Genomic DNA, 22,608 nt, shown 5'->3' on the forward strand with positions numbered 1-22,608 from the left:
GCATTGTAACTATAAATGCATTTGCAATTAATCAGCTATGTAGCTGAAGAGAAATGCCTTTTATAGATTTTGTAAGTAACAGCACACATGAATCAAAGTATGTATTGTATTTCAAAAAGGCTGTAATGTGAAACAAATTGGCAGCATATGACTAGATAGTCCTTCCTATGGTGAAAATAAGCAAACTAAGCAGTTTCACTGACATTTGTGGGTAGAGAAAATAAATTATCAATGCCTGGAGTTTCCCATTTCGTCTTTATCTCTTAGCATCTCTTAGTTTTTGTAAATAAATATTGATGGGGACATTTCACAGTGGAGCGTTTCCCCATCAACCTTTTAAAGCATGAGAGTAAGAATGTTTATTTCGTCAGAGATACAGTAACAGCATTGTCTAGCCCTCACATGTTCTGAGGTTCATGAATTCACAAAGGGCTATTCACTCGAAGCTTGTTGTCTGTTTCACAACTCTTACACACACGCACACACACACACACACAAAGTTAAGCTCCCAGTGCCAACACACACATTTGAACTCATGTATGTAAGTGTCCATGTTCATGTACATGTGGGCATGCTCTCTGTGGTTGTGAGAGGTTGCTGTGGTAACCATGTGAAGGGGCACCTGGCCCTGATTGGTGGATATTCTCAGCATCTCTAAGGTGCTATTAACCAATCGGGACAATTTGTGTCCCAGAAAAAAAGGGGGTACGCCAAGAGTGAGCAGGAAAAAAGAAGAAACGTGTGTGGGGGGGTCGTTGTTTTTGTCGCTTACACATTACATCACCGGTGTACTGCAATACTAAATTTTTTATAGTAGCTGTACTGACACTGAAAACTATGACTGGATATTTTGAGTCTACATATGGTCAGAGCCCTGCTCATGTTCCAGAGGCAGTGATTGGGTGCTGCTGATGTCCCACATCCTTTTCCATAATGTGCCCTCTGGCATGGGCTTCTGCTCAGACAGCACGTTTCTATAACTTTCATTGTGAAGCGTGGGAAACCTGGTCACATGCAAACATGTTGCATGTTTCTTTGAACTTAGAAAACTCTGTCTCTTCCCTAATATGGCTTTGTTTACTTTTAATTGGTGAATTCCGGGTGTTTAGGTGAATGAGAGGTGCTTTATTTTTTAATTCAGTTTCTCTGTTGCTGTTTTTCAAAACTTTTTTCCTTGTTTGTTTTTTTTTGTTTTATTTTTTTACTTTGCTGTTGCTAGAGATTTGATTTTCAATGTATCAAAATTATGTGGTTAATTATTGATCTGTGGTTTTGTATAGCACTGACCTGCTGTTACCAATTATGTTCAATTGTGATTTTCCTTTAAGAACTGCATAGAATATGAGATAGAAAAACAGTATTCACATTATTATTTTTCTATTTATTCTGCCATAGTGTTCATTAAATATTTCTGTTCAGAGGAGAGGGGATATTACACTGTGTGTGTGTGTGAGAGAGAGAGCAGTCACTAAAAAAACAGGGTTTTACTATTATTTTAAAACAAAGACAAAATTATTTTGGAGTTTGCATTTTAAACCATCTTGAGCAAATCATTTAAAACCAGATGTCATAAAATATTATGTCCCATTCTTTACACATTTTACAGAAAACAATTTCCACTGTGCATTACTGAAGGAAAAAAAAAAAGCTTTTGCTATTATTAAACTGACAAATACTCTCTAAGGATGTTTTCAACCCACATTCTCGATACGTAAACACACAAACAACCATGCCATTGATCACTTTATCCTGAATCTATGAAGCTATTTTACTGTCTGTCAGCCACATTATCATAATTCCTCTGTCATGCATTAGTCATTGCAGTAGCATCTCACCAATCATGTGTGTTTAACCTCTCATTCAAACTCATTATTCTTTAGCTTATTATTGTACAGGAAGGCGGTCGACAAGGCAATCAGCTCAAGAAAGTAAGTCTGGCAGGACAGAAGCCAAGTCACAGACTGATGCATCAGCTCCAGACAAAGGGAAGGCGGTGGGGGTGTAGATGTGGATAATGTAGATCCCATAACTCTACTGAGTGTAGCAGCAGGCTCTGGAGTATGGATAGTGTGGTGTTGTATTACAAGTGTGTTGGCTGGCTCGTGCATGGTGCTCCAATGACATAGTGACCACATTTTACCCAGCCTTCAAAGCATAATTGGCACTTTTGGATTCCAGCAAACACAGCGGGTTCTGTTTTTGGCCATGAGCACAAAGCTTAGTCACACATAAATCTCACTGCAGAGAGTAAAATAGGTGTACGTTTCCGCTGTGGTCTACTCGCTGGAAACACAAATGGAGAAAATAGAAGGAAACAAATTTGCACATGAACTACTGTAGGAAGCTGCTCCCTTTAGCTGTTTGTTGTTAAAGGCAAAATCAAAATAGATTTATTTTATGAAACAGTAGTGCTGTAGAGAATTGTAAATTTACATACAGGTTGGATAATGCTCCATTTCTCGCAAGTATTCTCACAAGGGTGGGGATAAAACACATTTTTTAACTCTTTCTCTGCAGACTTTTTTTAGTCAGTCATGTCTCTATTTGGATGCTTCTGCTTACACCTTTTGGTCTGTTTGTTTTGCTGACATTAACCTGCTATGATTGTGCTCTTGTTAACAAAAAAACACAAAGGAGTAACAAAACTAGAGTAGAAAAAAAGCGAAAATAAAGAAGGAGAAACAGACAGAGAGGCACAGGAGAGAAGAAAACATGGGGGGGGTTACTGGGAAGGGGAGCTTCCTGTAGCTATAGCAACCGCTGGTACACTGGTCCAATCACCACACCAAAGTGTGGTTGCTAGGGAGAGATTCTGGCAGAGGGAAAAGGGAGCTCGACTGGAAGCAGCTCTTTTCCCTGGCGACTCCCATGGCTTCAGCTGAGATGACAGGGATTATTTCTCTGCTTGTGGCTCCCGAGCTTCACCTTCCTTAAAGGCTTTTACATGCTGAAGTCCTACAAATTGCCTGGAAATGTGTCGGTGTGCGTACGCAGGGTTGAGCTGGAGGCGCTTAGGTGAGAACGAACAGGGGCAATTATAATGTGACAGTCCCCCACTGTGTTAGACAAACAAATACAGTCCCTCTCGGAATCGCTTGTGTGCATCAAACTAAAACATCATCATTGCCTTTTTAAAAGAGCTATAGCTCCACAGTGGTATCTCTGTACGTCTATGATCTCATTCTCACTTTTCCCCTCAGCTGACTCTCTTATCAGTCTTATGAAGGTTGGAAGCTGAAGGCCTCAACAGCAAGTGTGGTTTCCTCATATGAGGGGACTCTTCTGGGCAACCATCTGTCTCTGGCATTAATAGCAGCCAAATACATGGGAGAACCTGTCTGTCGTCCATATTTTTCGTTTATGTTGCTAGCTACATTTCACTTCAAATTCCTGTATAGCAACCATGCTGTTTCTGTTATTGTGTAGTCATGGTAGCTGCTTGGGATGCCTGCCAGATTTTTTTTTCATTGTGTCCTTTTTTAAAAACATATATATAACAAAGATAACAAATTGATTGAGATGCTTTACTTAATGCAAACCTTTTACTTAATGCAAACCTCTTGAATATGTCCACATTTGTCATGGTAAAACCACAAACTTTGATGTATTATGTTGAGAAAGAATTGCCTAAAATATTGTGTTTAATTTGCCAAGCCTCTATGTGAGCACAATCTTAATGCTTAAGAGGATTGATGTGGATATAGTAATGGGAAAATTAAGAAAAGAGTGAGGAAAATGTGTGCTAAACAACATCACCACCATAGCAACATATTCAGTAAAACATTCACAAATTAATGGGGGTTTTTCATATCATGTAGCTCTATATTTTCCTTTGGATATTTATAAAATTCATAGGAAGTAAAATTGGCCAGGTTTAGTTCAACCTCATTAACATGCTAACCCCTTTAACCAAATGGCGAACAAGTTCCAAAGATCGGAAAGTTTACACATATTTTGGCCTCATTAAGCAACTTCAGTTGGGCTATAAACTTTTTTTTTTCTCTCTTGTGACCACTTCTTCACCCTGCGACTTGGCATAACTTGAGCAAACACATTATTTACTCTCAAAGTGTTTCCTCCTGTCACCAAGACTAAGATCTGGGGCACAGAACGAGGCTGCGTGAGCACCCGGCCTTTGTAGCACAAATGAGAAGGTGAATAGGTGAGTGCTTTCCTCTGTGCAACTTGCCCCCACTACGTAGGCTACATAACCCTTTGATGAATTGTCTCAGGTTGTCTGTCTTACGCAGATAAAAAGCTTTGGAAATCGGCATGTTGCTGAGAGCTTTGCCTCAATGAGAACAGAGGACAGGGTTCCTTTTATGAGCTGTACAAAGCATGTCCATTAAGTGTCACACATACAGAGAGTTGAGGATGTTTGAGGAAAGAAGGCTGCTTTGAGGTGCAGCCCTGCATTGGTGCAAATAGGGAGATAAAGTAGAGACCTTGTTCAGGGCCTCAAAGGTTTGGAAGCTGTCTTGAAACGGAAAAGACAGAAAGGGAAGAGGAGGAGTGACCGGAGGTGTCAGGACTAATTTAGGGTCCCGGCCTGGGCCGACGTGGAGAGGAGAATTTTAATTGCGTCTGTTGGCTGGAGATAAATACCCAATCAGGCAGACCCCCTGTGGATGCCTAATCAGCGCAGTCCTAATGACCACAGCAGTCTACGTGCTGACGTCTAATCAGTAGATTTATGATCTCTAGATTGTAACTTCCTGCACTGCCAAAAAAGAGTAATTTAGATTAAATTAGCTCTTTGATGTAGTTCAATCCTGCAAAGCTGATTCTGCTACAAATCCATAAGACACAATCTCGCTCTTCTTAAGAATAAACATCTATGGAGGACATCTACATTAGAAAGCTTTTGACAGCAGATATTCTCAAGTAGAGACATGGTAAATCATATTCATGGAACAATAAAACAGATCAGACTCAGTCTAATATGAGCTGCTATTTTTATGGGTAGTTGTCCACAGCGTGCGGTGCTGGTTGTGTGGTTGTAGCAAACCTCTTTCTCTAAGGAGCAAAGCAAACTTGCAGCAGCAAAGAGCATCCAACCTTGTCCCTGTTCCACCCACAGTGCTGGCAACCAACATGTGGAGGGATACATTTTAAAGCCTCTGCTTGATGGTCATGACTGAACTCAGAGTACTTCCAAAGAAAGCACATTTCAAAATGGGTGGCCCCCTCTAGAAAGTTTTTATGGAGGTTTGATACGTTTCAAAAGATGTAAAAGTTGCTTGTTCAACACAACTGGCTCGCACCAAATATCCCTCATGAACCTCAGCAAGAAGAAATTCTCTACTTTCACATATTTGTTTGTCTTTCAGCATGTGTGTTTATTCTAGGTCTTAAAAGAAAATAATTTAATTTAATAAAGGATAAAAGTTTTTACCCATCTTTAGCTATTGTGTGAAGTACTTTCCCCATCTGGGAGGCTAAGCTAAAATTTGTTCTCTTTAACTGTTAAAAATCAATTTTACAATAGTGTAGCTTAGAATTACACCTCAGTTACTTCATAACAAGAAAGCAGAAAGTCAGACTCCTCTATGCTTTGAATCGCTCTTATTTAAGAGTCAAGCTTCCAGGTACTCGTGTAAAAATAAATGTGTTGTAGTTCTCCTAAAAGGAAATGATTGAGATACTTAAAAGATGGCATTGACTAGAGATAACTGTACTGAAAATGTTACAACAAAAAACACTTGTGATTTCAGTGACGATATAAAGGCAAGGTTGAGCTCAAGACTTAATCTTGAATCAGTAATTAAATGAAAATATGAACTAATAGCTTTGAAAAATATTAGCTTAAGATCCAATGCTATAAAATCTGATTATGAAATTGTTTTTTTGCTAAAGCAAGCTTGAGGTGTAAGATAAAATGTCAATATTTGAAGTTTATGAGATAAACTGTTTTTGCAACAAGAACAAGTTTATTTTCACAGAGCGTGTGAGGTGAACAAATGAGCTGAAAATCATGTTATACTGAGTCAATAAATTAAAATTGTTACTATGAAAATGACCTTTAGATTTTAAAATATCAATATAAAGAGGACACAGTTGGTAGTGCAATAGGATCTAATTAAATGTAGATCAAGTATATTTTATGTACCAGACACATTTCATGTCAATTGATATACACAATGTGCTTGAAGTATGTATCAGAAATTAAAAAGTAGAAACAGCATCACAAATCAATACATAACTGCAAATCAATAAGTATAGAGAAAACAAAAAACACAAGAGTAGAGTCAGTGAAAATAAAGTAAGATTAAAGATAAGTGATGCGTTAGCATGGTGACTTTATGAATTGTGTGTCTGAATGCATCTGGAATTGTAAACGGATAAAAGTGGGTCTATAATGTAAAGCGCTGAGAGTGGTCAACAGGACTAGGAAAGCACTTTGTAAAATTCAGTCCATTTAAAATAAATTAGCCAGCTTAAACCACATTTTCATGAAGCACTTATTTCACAGCTCATTAAACCTAATGGAGAACTATTGATACAGGCCATGTTAGACGTGGCTTTTGTGGGGCCAGTGACATTCATGTGTAGGCACTCTCCTTTTGTGCCATAGATCTGGAGTTTACATATAGATTGAGTTAGGAAAAGTGAGGGGTTTTTTTCATGTTGCTGCTGCCAACTGCTTTCCTGCAAACTGGTCACTGATCCAAGCTGCTATATTTTATTTTTTCAGATTTTTGAAATAACACAACACCTATAACACTGACATAGCTGACTGAGGCGCTGATCCAAGCTAAAAGCTGCAAACTCTACAACTGAGTAGATAACTTTGAGACACAGCAATTTTTATTCTGTGGTCTGAATTGAACCTAGTCTGGTGGGAAGGAAGGTGTGAGTGAAAGTTGGAAATTTATTAAAAATATCTTTTGTTTGCATTGTAGTTCATAAAAAGTACAATTACCTATGTTTGCAGAAACTTTGTAAAATTGTCTAGCAGCACAGTGTGATCTTTTTTTTATATATTAAACAGTCAGGGAGCAGAAATATAAGCTTGCATCACATCTCACTTACGCCATTGTTCAAGTAATTATGTGTAGGTTTATATGCAACTGTGGTTTAGCTGATGAATTGGATTTTGTGCAGACATTTTTTTGAGCTTTTTGCATAACACTTAAAAGCAAATTGAGCGTGAATAATAAAACATTGTTTTTAAAAATGGTCTGGACATTGACACACATATTTGGAAATGTGAGTCTTTGAAATGCAAAATCAGGGAGTACCCTGAAAGTTTAGGTATTTATTTATTTATCAATCTGTGTGTAAAAAAAAAAAAAATAAATAAATGCTTTGTAAAATGGCGAGAAGAGTTCAACAACTGAAAAGACGATTTTAAAAGATCAAATTAATGCTCAAAAGTCAAGTTCAATTTTAAACAATTTGTATATGTGTTTTATACATATGTACATCTGCGTATTTTTGCATCTCCTTACAGCTAAAGACAAAACTTAGGCCTTCAATGCCTTCTATTCCACCCCACCCCCTTTAAATGTGCCGCCCACACTACCACCGCCACATCAGTCAGACTGGGACCCAGCTGTCTCTAGGGTAACCGTGGAAGGTTTACATCCTCCTGGCAACCGAGCAAAGGGGATGTCCCTTACAATACATCCAGCCAATCACCCAGTTAGAGGAAAACACGGTGATTAGACAACAGGTGGACCCTCTTTTCAGCTCCTCCAATCCAGATTGAACAGATTGAGGCAGCCAGATGTGATTTGGCCTGGCGTCCATATGCTAATGCCGTCAATATATTATGCTAATTGACCGTATGCCACTCATTTCCAAGCCAATTTAAGGAGAAACTGAAAATCATATTGTTTTGAGAGGTGTGGGAGAGAGGGCAAGTAAAAAAGAGAACGAGAAGGAACAGAGAAAAAAAAAACAACACTGTTTCTGCAAACTGACTGTCTTTCTAGGACACATCAGCTTTGAAAAGGGCTTTATAGATGAGGAAATATTTACCCGCTCATACCATTTCCTGGAAAGGGATTAAGTAGCCTATGATTTTGGTTCTTGGTGAGACCGTGAATGGGTCTGGCTGAAAATGCAGCACGGGCACTTTTTGAATCTCTGCGCCATTGTTCAGCGGTTTCGGAAATGTGGTCGGTGCTAGCACACGCAAATTTTTATGGAGTGATTCAGCTCTGTTCTTCCATATGCCTCTCCCCAATCAAAGTTTTTAGCATTTCTGTACCTACTGTGCCTGAATCTATAGAACTGTTAGAAAAAGAAAAAAAAAAGAGAACGAGCCGCTGTCACTGCTCTTTAGCTTGTGTCCCTTTTCATCATCCCAACTCTGCATGTGAGCAGCGCCGTCTAATCACTGGGTGGATTTATGTGTTTCTTTTCTCTTGAGCGAGATGAGATTATTTTTGTTTTTAAGCAAGCCCCCCACTGATCTTTTATTACACCATTAAGTCAATATGATCCTCTCATGAACAGCTTAAGATTAAATGTAACCTCTTTGGAGGATTTTATATGTAGGGGGGGTGTAGGGGTGTGGGGGTGTGTGTGTGTGTGTGTGTGTGTGTGAACTCTGCCTGCTCGCAACCACTAAAAAACAGTCGACTCTGGCAGCCAATACATTCTCCACAACATCTGGGTGCTATCAGTTAGGAGGATAAATTTATGTTAGTCTACATGTACTTAAAGCTGCAGTATGTACCTTTTATAAACAATATGATTAAAAAAAATTTTTAACTGTCACCAGTCTAACAGGAGATGGATAATCTGAAAAAATTGAGCTCCTGTTTGAGTTTCTTTTTCTAACATTCTAATCCTGAATCGCACTAAACTAACGAGTTGTTGGACTATTTTGATTGGCATCTTTTTTCTTTTTAAAAGATCCCAAAAAATCAAATTTTTTACATTTTTATTGAACGTATTTATTCGTCCATTATGACAGAGTTCAAAGTTGCATGATAATAGTAGCTGTGGGATAATTACAGAGCTGCTGCAAGGTCAAACCTATAATTCCTAAGTACAAGGCAAAAATTTAAAAAATCACTTACACAAAATGATTTTTTTTTTTTCTTAAACAGATATATCCAACCGTATCCACATCAGTGCTGCTTATGGGTGGTAAACCACACGTGTGGTGAAAATGATACCAGCAAACACTAATCTGTGAATATGCCTCCAAGCTGTACAGTGAGTCACACCCACTTGGAAGTCACTCTCAGTTTCAAAGAAAAGGAATCGAACTCGTTCTGCTCTGAATATACAGTGTAATATATGCATACAGGAGCTGAGCGTTCACCCTTTGTGTCCCCCGTGTTTTCTTTGTCTTTCTCAGCAGTATTTAGTGCAATTTTGGTCCTTGTTTACTGTTTTGACTCCTTTCATTGTTCCGAACCAAATAAGTTTCCCACTGATTATATCATTATAATCCCATCAGAACAAATTGGCTCGCTGGTCTCTGGAATGGAATAACTTCCTTATCAGCCACGTGTAAAGACATGCAATATGCGCAGGACAGAGGACGACAGACAACCAGTGAAATCCTAAAAATAGAATTGCTCAATTTCCCTTTTTTTGTTCTGTTTTTGTCCTCCATTTGCTTTGCCGATTTAGGTGTCTGACTTTCTGCCGATTCTTATCTCCCTCAGTGTGTAACTGTGACCTGGCACGATCTGGCTTCTTCCAGAAGAAGGGCGAGTACATTTGCACGGCAGACTACCAGCGTTTATACGGCACACGCTGCGACCGCTGCGGCAACTTCATCACAGGAGAGGTGGTGTCCGCTCTGGGACGCACGTACCACCCCAAGTGCTTCGTCTGCAGTATGTGCAGGTATGCAGTGACCGTTTCACTTCACAGCCATACCGGATGTGCTTCCCCTTAGAATACCAACTGTCTTGGCTCGTTAAGGGAAACTTTATTTCTTAAATGTTGGAGCTATGCTTTTGAACGTGGCTGTGTTTTTGCTTAAATTTCCCACTGAGGGTCTTTTTTTTATGTGTTGGGCTAACATTCAGTAAAGTACTTAAGGTAGTAAAGACACATTCTCTTATGCTGCCTTGTCTCTCAAAGAAATAATGTGTACTCATTCATAATTAGAGCTTCTTTGACGAAACGTTAGAACTTTTAAAAATCTTGCATAATTATTTCATTAATTTTAAGATTACTTGGGTTTAAAATAAAAAAAAAGTGATGCCCAGAATTAGCAAGCCAGAAACACCATATGTACACCCAGTTCTAAATTACAATGATAACTTGGTCCCGGAAAATTTGAAAGCATCAAAATATCTGAGATACAAAATATGTTACTTACCATTTTAGAGACTTACTTTGCCATATTATTTAGCTCCATCCATCTTCCCATCAAATCTGTCCAGCTTCTCCACTAAATGAAAATCAAGCCCCCAGCATGATTCTGACACCACCTTGTTTCAAACTGGGGAAGAGGTGTTTAGGGTCGAGTGTATGGATATTTTCTACACTTCACAAAATATTTTGCATTACGAAAAAACAATTTTAATTGTTTTTCTTCCATAAAGACCAGCTTTGTGAATTGCACAAATTTGTGAAAGTACTCCACTTTATGTTCAGAGATTTTGATATTTTTTTTATTATTTGAGCATGGAGAAAAAATGCACACCATAATTTTTTAGATTTTTTAGGGGTTTTTTTTGTAAAATACTGTTTTTCTTCCAAACAGTTCTCTTTGATGGTCTATTTATTAATTCTAGCTTGTGGGAGTAGCTCTGTCCTCTTACTTACTTCTGATTTTGTTCTTTTTGTAAACTTTTGCTATTTTTTTATTTTTATTTTTTCAGATTGAGGCATTGCATGGTATTCCATTTGGCTTTGGATGTTGTGCAGCTGGAAGAAATTTTGCTCTTACCTTTTTACTTTTAGATACTTGGCAACAAGGTGTTGTTTTTACAACTGGGAGCAGCTGATTAGCATTTTAAAACGTTTATAACCAGAGTTCAGGTTATAATACCTGAACTCTGCCCCAAATCTCAAAGAAGGTGAGATTTGGGAGAGAGCTCATGGATGAAGAGCAGGACCGAAGAGCAGAGAGAGAATATGGAAGTTCAAACCATCTTTTCATCATCAGTCATAATTGTCAAGGATTAGATCTCTGACACTGACGTTTCTGCCCAGCTTTCTAACCATACAGCAAGGCAGAGATTTAAAGAGAAGCTGCAAAAGCAAACAAAGTGGATTAGCAGTGCTTGGCAATAACTCATGGTGTCATCCAGGCCAAGTTGCTGTGAAATATCATCCTTGCTGCCCAAGAATTTAGCTGTTGGCATGTCATGAGGATCATAAGACTGCCATACTGCAGCAGTCTTCAGTCCTTCCTGCCACCAGCATCACCATCCACACTGACTTTGTGAAGATACTTGGATGACATTTCTTACAGAAATAACTTTCTCTTTGGGTTAAATAAAGCCCTTTTGAATTCCACTGAGTTACATCAAATTCAAATAAAATACATGGAAATGTGTGGCTGTAACTTGAAAATATGTGAAAAAAGTAAATCAGTATGAATACTTTTTTTTTTAGATATTTTTTAATTATGTGAGGAAAACATTTGCCATGTGCTCATCATTTTCCTGCTTTAGTATTGTGTGTCTGATCTGGAGGAATTAATCAGCTGCCTGAGATATAATAGAAGAACAGGGGATGTATTGTTGAGGCATTAAAAAGTAAATTTTCTTCTCTTTTGCCATGAGTCAGGGGTTTGCATCTCATGACCAAACAGTCCTTCCTTTTGGAAGTCAGGCAGTAGAAGAAGGGTGACTAATTTTAGAGGCTTTAATCATTAAAGCAAATTTCAAACAACCAAATGACTGGAGAGCTTGAGATGTATTTTTATTTATTTTTATTTTTTTAGCTGTTACGTGATTCAGATTGAATCATTCGTGCCATGCAGTTAGATAAACCAAAAATAGGACGTCTCTTTCCTCTCCAAAACAAACAGTCGTCATCAGGCTTGGGTCCTCGTGTCATACCACATAGAAGTCAATTAAAAGCTCAGCTTGCATTTCAGATTTGTAGCTATCTGTCTTTCTCCCTACTCGCATAAAACCACTCAAGTCTGTTTTGAAGCGCGATAGGTTTTGCGTTAGGTGGTCTTCAGTTTCCTCCCTCCAGGCGACTGGTGTTTTCCTCTTGTCAGAGATCTGTTTGACATTGCCGCTCGAGCCTGCCAGCTGTGGTCAAAGGAGGGGGGGAGGACAACCGCCACGAAGCGACCAGCGACAGTCAGTGGAGCAGCTCTGGTGGTGACAGGGCATGTTTGTGTCGCAAACGAGAACAGCGAACTGGAAGAGACGACGTTGAAGCCGCCGGGTCGACATTTTTTTCCCGCTGTTACTGTGCTCACCAACTCTACTTGCACCCTCCTCCGCTCCCTGTGATTATCCCCAGTATTACTATCATTGTGTTCTCACCCGCTACACTCCACTGCACCAAAAACTGCTTCTGTGCAACTTCACTATTGTGCCACTGCTACTTTTCAGTGCTAACGTTCTTCAAAAGCGCCAGTGATCAAAGCTACTGGGATCGTCTTAAAATACCAGAAATAACTTCGCTCTTTGTGGTTAAGGGAAAAAAATGGAAAAAAAAAGTGCTCTCCATTAAATATGTAATAAGGTAAATTTTTAAAATGCTGAGAAAGGCTGACGAGGCAGGAGAGTCTTGAGGGAGCAAAAGTAACGCAGGTAAAGACAAGGTCATAGACGGACTTTTCTGCACCATCGCAGCAGAGTTAGTTCTTAAGCTGGAGTAGATACTGAGAAGTTTTCGGTGAAACGCTCAGACATGAGCCATGTCTGGACTACAGTGATAGAGCAGATAAAAATAAAAGCCCAAGAAAGAGGCTGTGGGGATCAAAATCAGATGGTTGTAGTTTTACTTTAGCTTGTTGGTTTATGTCTGGAAGGATTGGACGTAGTTGTAATAACATAGACACGAATGTGGAACGAAGTGGTGTAATTGAACTTTTTGACCCACGCACAAAAAAACGCACGTGTAGCAGAAAACACTGTACGTCACCCTGAACACACCATCAGTAGATTGACTAACAATGTTGGCAGCGTGGGGACATTTTTCTCCAGCATCGGCAAGGAAGCTTGTTAGATTTGAGACATGAGACATGGGAGGTGTATCAGGTTGCAGCAGGTTAAATGACGCTTAAATACAGCAAAAGCAACAATGTAATCGATTAGGCCAAACCTTTTCAGGGCTTTCACAGTTGTACTCACATTTCATCCAGCTGGACTGATCTTAAACTAAATTTTTAAAAAATGACCAAATGTTATTTAAAGTTTTGTAACTGCTGGTTAACCTTGAGATACGAACAGCTAAAGCTTGTGTACGGTCGTTTTTGGGTTTTTTTCCTGTTTACCGAGATCTTTGTTGAATAATTTGTGTTCTGGAATATCCCTGCTGGTTCAACTGGCCTCTTTGCTTGTTTGTTCCTTTCTGTTTTATGCATGAAAGTTTTCCATTTTAGAGTAGATGTAAAAAGAACAGAAGAAAAAAAAATGGAGGTGAATGCCACAATGTTCCAAAAAGAAAAACTCCACTATTGTGTACAATAGATGGTAGGTTTTTGCCAGGCTTGCCTGTAAACATCTCCGCAAGCCCTGCAGGAGACTTAAGCCTCCCTTCGGGGCCTTGGCTTCGGCTCTAGGACTCGGCAGGGAAGTAAAACGATTACTGTCGTCTGTGTATTTTAAACAGCCTTCCTTAAGCCTTTTAGCTCCCCATTCATTCTTTCATCCCATCCAGTCATAAAGAAATCAAAGAAACGTGTCTCCTTGTGCGGGAGAAGAAAGGGAGTTCAAACATGCAATAGAAAAAGGATTTTATGGACCTTGTCTCGCTGTCATGTTGTTAGGCCCCATACACATGTGCGTGTCTTTACGCTGATTTATTACGGCATAGCTTAGAGCCATAAACAGAGACGTAGTGGTAACAGATGTGTGGGGAGTGAGTAAAGCGGGGTAATCCAGACAGCTACTGTAGACTGTGCGAGAAATGGGTGTTTAGGATTAGCATGCGCTCCACGCAGTCCTCCCTAATAAGTTTTGTTCTTGGCGACAGAACCAGCTTTCCCTTTTTTCCTGAAGCCCGTGGCAGCGTCACATTATCGCCTCTTTAATCACAGAGAAGCCAGGTGCTCCCGTCACAATCAACCTCCTATTAACCCGTCGTCACAACTGTTTGCAAACGCATTTTCAGCTCCGCTAAAGACGCCAGGCTGTGTTCAGCATGGTGTCAGCTTCCCGTCAGCGGCCGGCAATTTTTTGTGACCATGTATGCTGTACTCAGTGCTGTAAATGTTTGATACCTCTAAGCATATTATGCTTTTGTAATCTATTTAATTTAACTATTTAATAATCTGCTATTATTTAACCTCTAATCTTCACTTCTTTTTTTTCCCTCTCATTCCCCTCAGCAAACCCTTCCCAATCGGAGACAGGGTGACGTTCAGCGGAAAGGACTGCGTGTGCCAGCAGTGCTCCCACACACTTGTCAAGTCAAATGAGCCCATCAAGATCCACGGGCCGAGCCGTGAGTTGAGCGTCCGCCTTGCTCTGTCTGTTCCGTTTAGGCCCACCAGGCGCTGCAGTCTGCTCCATCCAAACACCCCGGGTTTGAAAGATCCCTTTTTTTTCTTCTTTTTTTTTTCTAACTTAGCTAATCAAGTTCCTGTCAAATCACTCATCGGGCCTCTCCTGTTGATCTGGCAGCTCACAGTCATTCAACAAATGCAACGTTTATTTTGTATTGCCGACACTTGGCGAGCGGAGAAGCTTAGATCTTTGTTCCACACTTGTGCTCTGCAGCACTTGGACTTGCTCTTTCCTGTCCCTTCGAATTAGGAAAGGCTCGCAGTTTGCCTGGTTGGGCAAAAGGCAAGAAAGGGAATATTTAAGAACACGCAATAGCGTGACAGTCACTGATGATGAATTGTTTAAATGTGGCAGGCGGACGGCACACTGCCTCTCGCAGTTTGCGCGGTTTAAGCAGATGGTGAAGTAGGAATGGATACAGTGTCTCCCAGATTGCTCCATTTAGACAAACAAAAGGCAAACAGCTCCCCAGGTACAGTGTTTATCGCTCTGCCTTATGAGGGAACACTGTGAGTGAGAAGTGCAAACAATAAAAATGAACCACTTTTTTTTTTTTTTTTTTTTTTTTTAAATGGCTTGAATTTTATGAAAAAAGATAATATAACTTGCTTTGCACCACAGTCGTTCAACTACACTTATAAAATGCAAAGCGGTTGTTTTAGGAAGCGTTCCCTTGAAAAATTACTGTGTGGATATGAGCTTTGCTACACATGAAATAAATCCTCCTTGTTTCGTCACAACACAAAACAAGATAGCAACAATATAATAAAAAAAAAAGAAAAGTTTTCATGTAATTAGTATTGCAAATTTAGCTGATTTGGGAGAATCATATTCAATAAAAAAAAAAAAAGAAATGTTCAGAATAGCACCATTTACAGTGAGGTTTAACAAACGGGTTTAACTTTTTTTTTCTCCCCAAATAAATTTGCATCACTTCAGCTTGTGTCAGTACAAACCACTAAAATGTCCAAGTTCAGACAGTCAAGTCAATTTTTACCTCCAATACTATACAGTCCAATTTAGCCATTGTTTAATGATAAGTTGCGTAAAATTATCTATTGAAAGAATGAATAGAAGAAAACATTGCTGCATCGGGATATGAAGAAACGGTTTGTCCTGTAAATTGGATGTTAAATGTTTGTTCATTCATCACATCAAATAATTACACATGAACAGAATTAGCTTTATTAAGAGACAAAAAAGCAAATAGAAGACATTACAAACAGATTTCTGTTGTTGCTTTTCAGTCTTAATCTAGCATCGAGTTGTTAACTTGATAGAAGTGAGAGTGGAGAGGAACAAATCCTGTTTTTGAAGGTCATGTGGAAGTATATCCTCTATGGAAAGAAAAGAAAACATGGCAAGAACATAAGGAGCTTAAAGTAATCACTATAAGAACATGGAGTCTTCCCTGCCAGATCAACAGGAGAGGCCCAATGAGTGATTTGACAGGCACTCGATTAGCTAAATTAGGGGAAAAAAAAACTTAGCATCAATAGCTAAGTTCATTTCTTTCAGGATAGAGAATTACCAAGACAGATGTACCTTCTTTTCATTCCTAGGAACAGGTACATGAAGGTTCCTGTAGCTAGACCAAATCATGAGATACAATAATACATATATATATTTTATTTGTATAAAAGTTAAAAATACAGTTTAGTTTTACTGCATGATGGTTTATGATACCCACATAGTTAAAGTCCTTCATTGTCCCTGGCCTGTTGGGGAACTTTGTTTTATATCCTCCTCCTTATTCACTCTGTAATTTCTTTCCTGACCCGTCCTATAAATTGATCTTTTTTCTTTTTTTTTATGGAGGTTTGCTTCCACGTTAATTTAGCAACTGCAGTAAATCAGCAATAAATGCCAGGGCAGCCCTGTGCAGCATATGGGTATTCGTCCCAGCGTGATAGTAGAAGAGCCGCCATGATTGACAGATGAGGTGTTGCTGTACTTATTTATGGAAAGCTTCAGCTGTTGGCCAGAATAAGATTTGTTCCTGTTTTTACCTGTGCAGTTCGTAAGTCATATGGTGAAACTGCCTTGTTTTCTGCATTTTACTTTAATCGGAAAGAAAGTGTGCATGTGCATAAAAGTCTGTAGAAATGAGCACTTTGAACCATACAACTCTGTTTGTTGTTGCATTGAGTGTTTTTCCTCTAAATTTGTATCTTTTAGAGCAGAAAATGTTGCTGTCAACATGGTCACTGGTCAGGGCCAGTCAGGCTGAAAATCATCAGAATTCCTTGATTCAACCATCCATAATTGTTACAGGATTTAATTCACTTGGTAATGCAGAATGTGTACAGTTCCTAAATATAAAATGTTGTGCCCGCACTTCCAGAATGACATCGAATTAGCTCTTTATACTTTAGTGACAACACCGCGAAGATTTTTGTGGATATAAAAGCCTGAGTGAGTAAAATTCAAAGTTTGGCTGATTGTTTGTAGGCTAAAAAGGCAGAGTCATGCAGTTCTTGGTGATGCTGGGACTTCTCTTTGAGGCAGTAGGCTGGGTCAGAAAAGGTTAAGCCGAGCAAAGTGTCTTCCAAATGGAAACAAATGGGAAGCACTGACCTCATTTCATTTTTTTTAGCTGTGCAGCCATGCATCATTTGCAAGCTCTGAGCTGTCCCGTCTCCTTTCCTTACCCAGTCTGCAGTGGTCACACCTGCTGGGACAAACGCCCCAGGGCAACTAAATGGCCAATATGCTTTAATGTGGGAGAATGTTGAAATGAAAAACAAGACACAGGAAGTGTCGAAGGAAAGTTGTTTTCACAGCTAAAGCTCGCTCACCTCGTTTCTCATTTTTTTTGTCCCTATTCATCTGTTTTATCTCGTCTTCCTCTTTTTCCAGACTGTGCTGGGTGTGGAGCAGAAATCAAACAGGGTCAGTCTCTCCTGGCACTGGAGAAACAGTGGCACGTCAGCTGCTTCAGATGTCGGACGTGCAACATGGTTCTCACGGGGGAATACATCAGCAAGTGAGTGCGTAGAGACAGGGCGACGCTGCATTTTCAGCCGCTTCCTCCATATCCAGTTTCCCTCTTAGGGCCAGAGCAAGATGGGTTGTGCATTTCGGTTCAGAAAATGAAGAAGCGCCTTTTATGTTTTCTGTGTTGCAGGGATGGAGCGCCGTACTGTGAAGCGGATTACCACGCCCAGTACGGAGTGAAATGTGAAACGTGTTACAGATACATCAGCGGACGGGTTCTGGAGGTGAGATTGGAGCATGAACTGATGCAAAAAAAAAAAAGAAAGAAAGAAAGAAAGAATTGAAATCCAAACAGAGAGATTAAAGGTATGAACTTGGTGCAATCAGCACAGAGTTAAACAGCAGCATTTCATTCTCAGCTTGGACTAAGTTCCGCTGAGCTTTAGCGAGCGGGTGGTTAAAGATCAAGGGATGATAAATAGCTTAAAATAAATCAAATTCATTTCATCTGTCAGTATTTCTACTCCCAACATTTTTGGAGGAGATAACAGGTCTACCTGCATAAACAGGAGGGAGTAAAAAGTTGCACCGAATTCTGCAAGAAGTGAAGAGGAAAATTGGAAGCTATAAAAAGATTTGGGAGGGGAAAAGATGGCTGAAGGAGAGACAGACGTTGAGAGCAATTTCTGCTGTGATAAAAATCCCCATTTGTGCTTTTATGGCAAAGTAGTCAGCATTTGAAAGGAGGGCTGCAGTGGAAAATGAGCACAGGGTGAACGGTAACAAATGGGCTCTGGGAAAAAATAAAAAAAGAAGGTAAGGGAGAAACTATTACAATAGTAGAGACAAAAATTATTAAAGTCATTATTCACGGGTGCTAATTAATTGTTTTGGAGGAATCTCTAGAGGTTATTTTTTTAACTTTCATGAAAATGTGTGGTTTAACAGAATTGTCAGACAAAAGGAAAACATACAAACACACTGCACCTCGTCGTCTCTGTGGTCCCTTGCTTGTCAGAACTGCTGGTGTGAAGTGCTTTGTTCCTGACTGCCAGCCTCTCTGGGCTATTTATAGACATGAGGACATGTCTGCTTTTATCCGCAAGTCTCTCTTTTTTGTTGTTGTTTTTTTTCCCCCTACAATGCTCTGCAAAAGTACAGACACCCCTTAACCTTTTTTAAATATTTTTTTGGTCACTTTACACAAAATCTTTAATTGTGATTTTTATGTGATAAACAGACACAATGTTGTGTAACCTTCTGAGGTAGATGGAATACGACTTTCTAGCAAAACATTTTTGCAAATAAAATCAGACAAGGCTGGTGTTTCCCTTTTTTATCGTGATACCTATTTAAAAAAAAAAAGTACATTCAATTCTGTTTTGTTTCACAACTACAAATGTGTAAAGTTTGGCATTACCTCTTATTGATGATCTTAAATAAGAGAACTCAGCAAATTTGAATTAAATTCAGCATGAATTCTGCTGTCCTGTGTATCTCAGGGGCTTGTTAGCATTCAGATACAAACACGGTAACTGGAGGAGCTGCAGGGAGAATGTGTCAAAAGGACAGCTGTTCATCATTCGCTCCACAAAAGTGGTCTTTAAATAAAAGGGCAGAAAAAAAGCGATTGGTGGAAGGAAGCCCCTTTTTGGCAGCTTGACACAATCCATCTGGGGCATGGGGAAGAAAGTGTCCAGGGTCAGCTAAGAACAAAATTGAACTTTTGGGCTACGTTCAAAATATTGAGCGTAACGGAAAACTAGCACTGCTGTTCACCTTGAGCACTGCATCTCATATGGTGAAAAATTGTGGCGGCTGCATCGTGCTGTTTTTTTTAGAATTGATGTAGAAGCTGTCAGAGTTGATAGGACGTGTGTGGAGCTGTTAGAAACCGTAAAGCACTTCAGACTAGAAATACAACCTTTCACTTCATTGTGACTTTATCACTTAAAATCCCAATAAAATGCAATCAAGTAATATAACAAAATGGGGAGAAAAAAATGTTAAAGGTTATGAGAACTTCTGCAAAGTATTGCATGTTTTTGCCCCCTTTCCTTTGAAGCTGCATGTTAAAGCTGGAGAACCTTTAGGAGTTGCTCTTGGTCGGTTGTGTTTTTGCAGTAATAAATTTGTGAAAAATGAAACCAGACTAACCATACAAAAGACAATTGAGTCTAAAAGTTAAAGCTACATCGTTAAGTCTACTAAATTTATCCTAATGTTCTCAAATTTTCTTGACTCCTGTAATTAAGCATTTGTCTTTTTCCCTTCTGCACGCCATAGACCCAGACTAATTGGTGTATGCTAATGATTGTGCTTCATCCGCAAAATATTGACCTGATATTGAGTTCAACTTTTCAAAACCAGATTCCATGTATTTAATGAGCAGTGTTTTCTTTTTTTAAAGTGGAGGCTTAGAGAGAGGGAGAGAGTAAGAAGCAGACAGGGGATCATTACGTCGTTGCCTCTCAATAAATTCAGGAGGCTATAAATGCCCCTACTGAGAATAGGTGCATCATTAGAAACTGGTTGAACTGACACAGTTTCGCCGATGACGGTGAACACTCTGAAAACAGGACATGGATGTAATGCATGTGTTCCACTAGCCTGTCCTTTCATAGCAACCCAAGTTCCTAAACAGCTTTAGCCCTGGTAACTTGTAGACAATTGGGAATCCAGCTTTACGCTGTTCCTGTTCCTATTCCTGTTCCTGCAGATCACATAAAGTCATCTCCTCTATTAGAAGCAGAAAAAATCTGTGTGGTATGAAATTACATAAAAGCTATATTCCCAGCACACACACGCGCACAGTTGTGTTTTTTCGTGTCTTGTGGGGACTTTACATTGACATCCATTCATTTTCTGCAGCCTTACCCTAGCCCAGTGGTTCCCAAAGATTTTCTGGGCCCCCCTATGGATTACAATAAAATCCCCCCCAAAAACGAAGAAAAAATCAACTGGTTCAACCAGACATAAACCTATACACATATTTTGTTTTCAAACTCCACTGAAGTTTATTTCACACTTCAGGTTGCAACAAAGCACACTACAAACCATATTTACAGTGAAACACATTTGTGTAACTGTTTCTTTTTTTTTTTCATTCATCCGTACCGCTTCCCGCGCCCCCTCTGCAGCGCCCCACACTTTGGGAACCACTGCCCTTAACCCTACCCCAAACCATTAGATACCTAACCCCTAACACAAAAACGGCATTTCCCCTCAGAGGGACCAGGATTTGTCCCCACAACCCTACAATGTAGACAGAAATAGGTCCCCACAAAGATGTAAAAACCTGGTTCACACACTCGCCAACACACACACTAAGCCATGCTCCTATAAATAAATTCTGGAATAGTGTGTGAGAGAAGACTGAGGTGAGAGGACGTGGCCACACCTCAGTCATTGGCACTGCAGAAGCACATCTGGTCCATGAAGTCACCTTCACCTCCGACATGTGTATGTATATTGGTCCCCTTATCAAGGTGCTTCACATTATTGAGTCCTTAATCAAATTAGATGTTTTGTCCTGCAAAAATATTCATCACAAGCTTAAACTTTTTCACATTTGGTCCTAATACAGCCAATAATTCAGTGTCTATTAGTATTTTTTTTATCACAGATCAACACAAAGTAGTTCATACGTTTTTCATAAATATAAATCAAACTGTAGTGGTCCTATTTTATTCACCGCCTTTTAAGGTAATATGCTATGATAAAATCAAATTCATCCAACTGACCTAACAAGTCAAACTGCTTGAGTCTAACTTAGACTCAATATAAATTCAACTTTTTTCTGTAATTACCTCAGTAGTTTCTTGGAGAACATTAGTCAAAGCAAAGCTTCATGAAGACCAGATAATATACAGTAAGTAGACAGGTCTGGTTATAAAATCAATATCCCAAAGTTTGGGCATCTCACAGAGGACCGTTCAATTCTTCAACCAAAAATGGAAAAACATGCACATGGTCTTAAGTGCATGTTTACTAAGACATGGCAGTAATCTGAACTGTGAGGTTGGGCAAGGTAAGCAGTGATCTAATGTAAACAGCCAAGAGGTCCATCATAACTTTGGAAAGATTGCAGAGATCCTCAGATTAGCTTTGACTCCACAAGTTTACCCTTAATGGAAGAATGACTGAAGGGAAGCTACTGTTAAAAAAAAAAAAATATATATATATATATATATATATATATATATATATATATATATATATATATATATATATATATATATATAATATTTGCATATACAACTCATTTACAGTTTTAAAAAATGCAACTTTAACTGCAGGGAAAGGTTGTTTTATGAAATATTACTTGTGCATGTGCCAAACTTTAGGCGCTACGTTGTATTTGTCTGTCACATAAAATCCCAATAAAACCCATTAAAATTTGCTGTATTGCGCTAAAATGTACAAAAGCTAAAGGAGACGATGTGCTTTCTCAAGGCATTTCGATTAAACATTATTTTATTTCTGTTGTGAAGAACTTGGAGAGAGTTGAATTTGCTCCTTGGGTGTGACTGCAGCATGAAACAGCAAAAGGCTTTCCAGTAATGTCTCAACACAGTGAGGTCGCCGGAGGTCAGGTGACACACTTTGGGAAAACATATGGATACAATGTCCTGCACGAGACGGTTCAACATCTTGTAGATTAACCCCTTAGTCTGTGAGGTACTTCATTATGATAATTTATGCTCAAGTCACTCCTCTTTCTCTCAGGCAGGAGGGAAGCATTACCATCCGACATGCGCTCGATGTGCCCGCTGCAACACGATGTTCAAAGAAGGGGAAGAGATGTACCTGGCAGGTGAGTCTCCAACTGCTTCAGCACAAGCAGCTGGCATGCTCGCTCAGAAATAACCAGTGTAGATGAACGCGCGGCATGCTGTCCTCCTTGTCGTCAGGTTGTGAGGTGTGGCACCCGCTATGCAAGCAGGCTGCAAGGGCAGAGCGAAGACTCAGGGTAAGCTGGGACTTTCACCGAAAAGCTTCGGATAGATAAAAATGTGACTTGACTTTGCGTCTTCATCTTTCTTCGATTGGT

The 22,608-nt window shown here is 39.4% G+C and overlaps 1 protein-coding gene across 12 annotated transcripts in view; it reads left to right on the plus strand.

Annotated features, from left to right (window-relative positions):
* ablim3 (actin binding LIM protein family, member 3) overlaps positions 1 to 22,608 on the plus strand; it is a 52,012-nt gene that overhangs the window by 15,047 nt on the left and 14,357 nt on the right. For all 12 annotated transcript variants that reach the window (XR_004338056.1, XM_032555012.1, XM_032555011.1 and 9 more), the window contains 6 exons: positions 9,630 to 9,813; positions 14,441 to 14,556; positions 17,478 to 17,604; positions 17,746 to 17,839; positions 22,284 to 22,371; positions 22,469 to 22,527. Coding sequence is in view for 11 of the 12 variants with exons in the window: in XM_032555012.1 (XP_032410903.1) it covers positions 9,630 to 9,813; positions 14,441 to 14,556; positions 17,478 to 17,604; positions 17,746 to 17,839; positions 22,284 to 22,371; positions 22,469 to 22,527 (668 nt within the window). In the remaining variant the exon portion in view is untranslated. The remainder of the gene's footprint in view (positions 1 to 9,629; positions 9,814 to 14,440; positions 14,557 to 17,477; positions 17,605 to 17,745; positions 17,840 to 22,283; positions 22,372 to 22,468; positions 22,528 to 22,608) is intronic.

The sequence above is a fragment of the Xiphophorus hellerii genome, chromosome 23 (genome assembly GCF_003331165.1).
Source record: "Xiphophorus hellerii strain 12219 chromosome 23, Xiphophorus_hellerii-4.1, whole genome shotgun sequence".
Classification (NCBI taxonomy): Eukaryota; Metazoa; Chordata; class Actinopteri; order Cyprinodontiformes; family Poeciliidae; genus Xiphophorus; species Xiphophorus hellerii.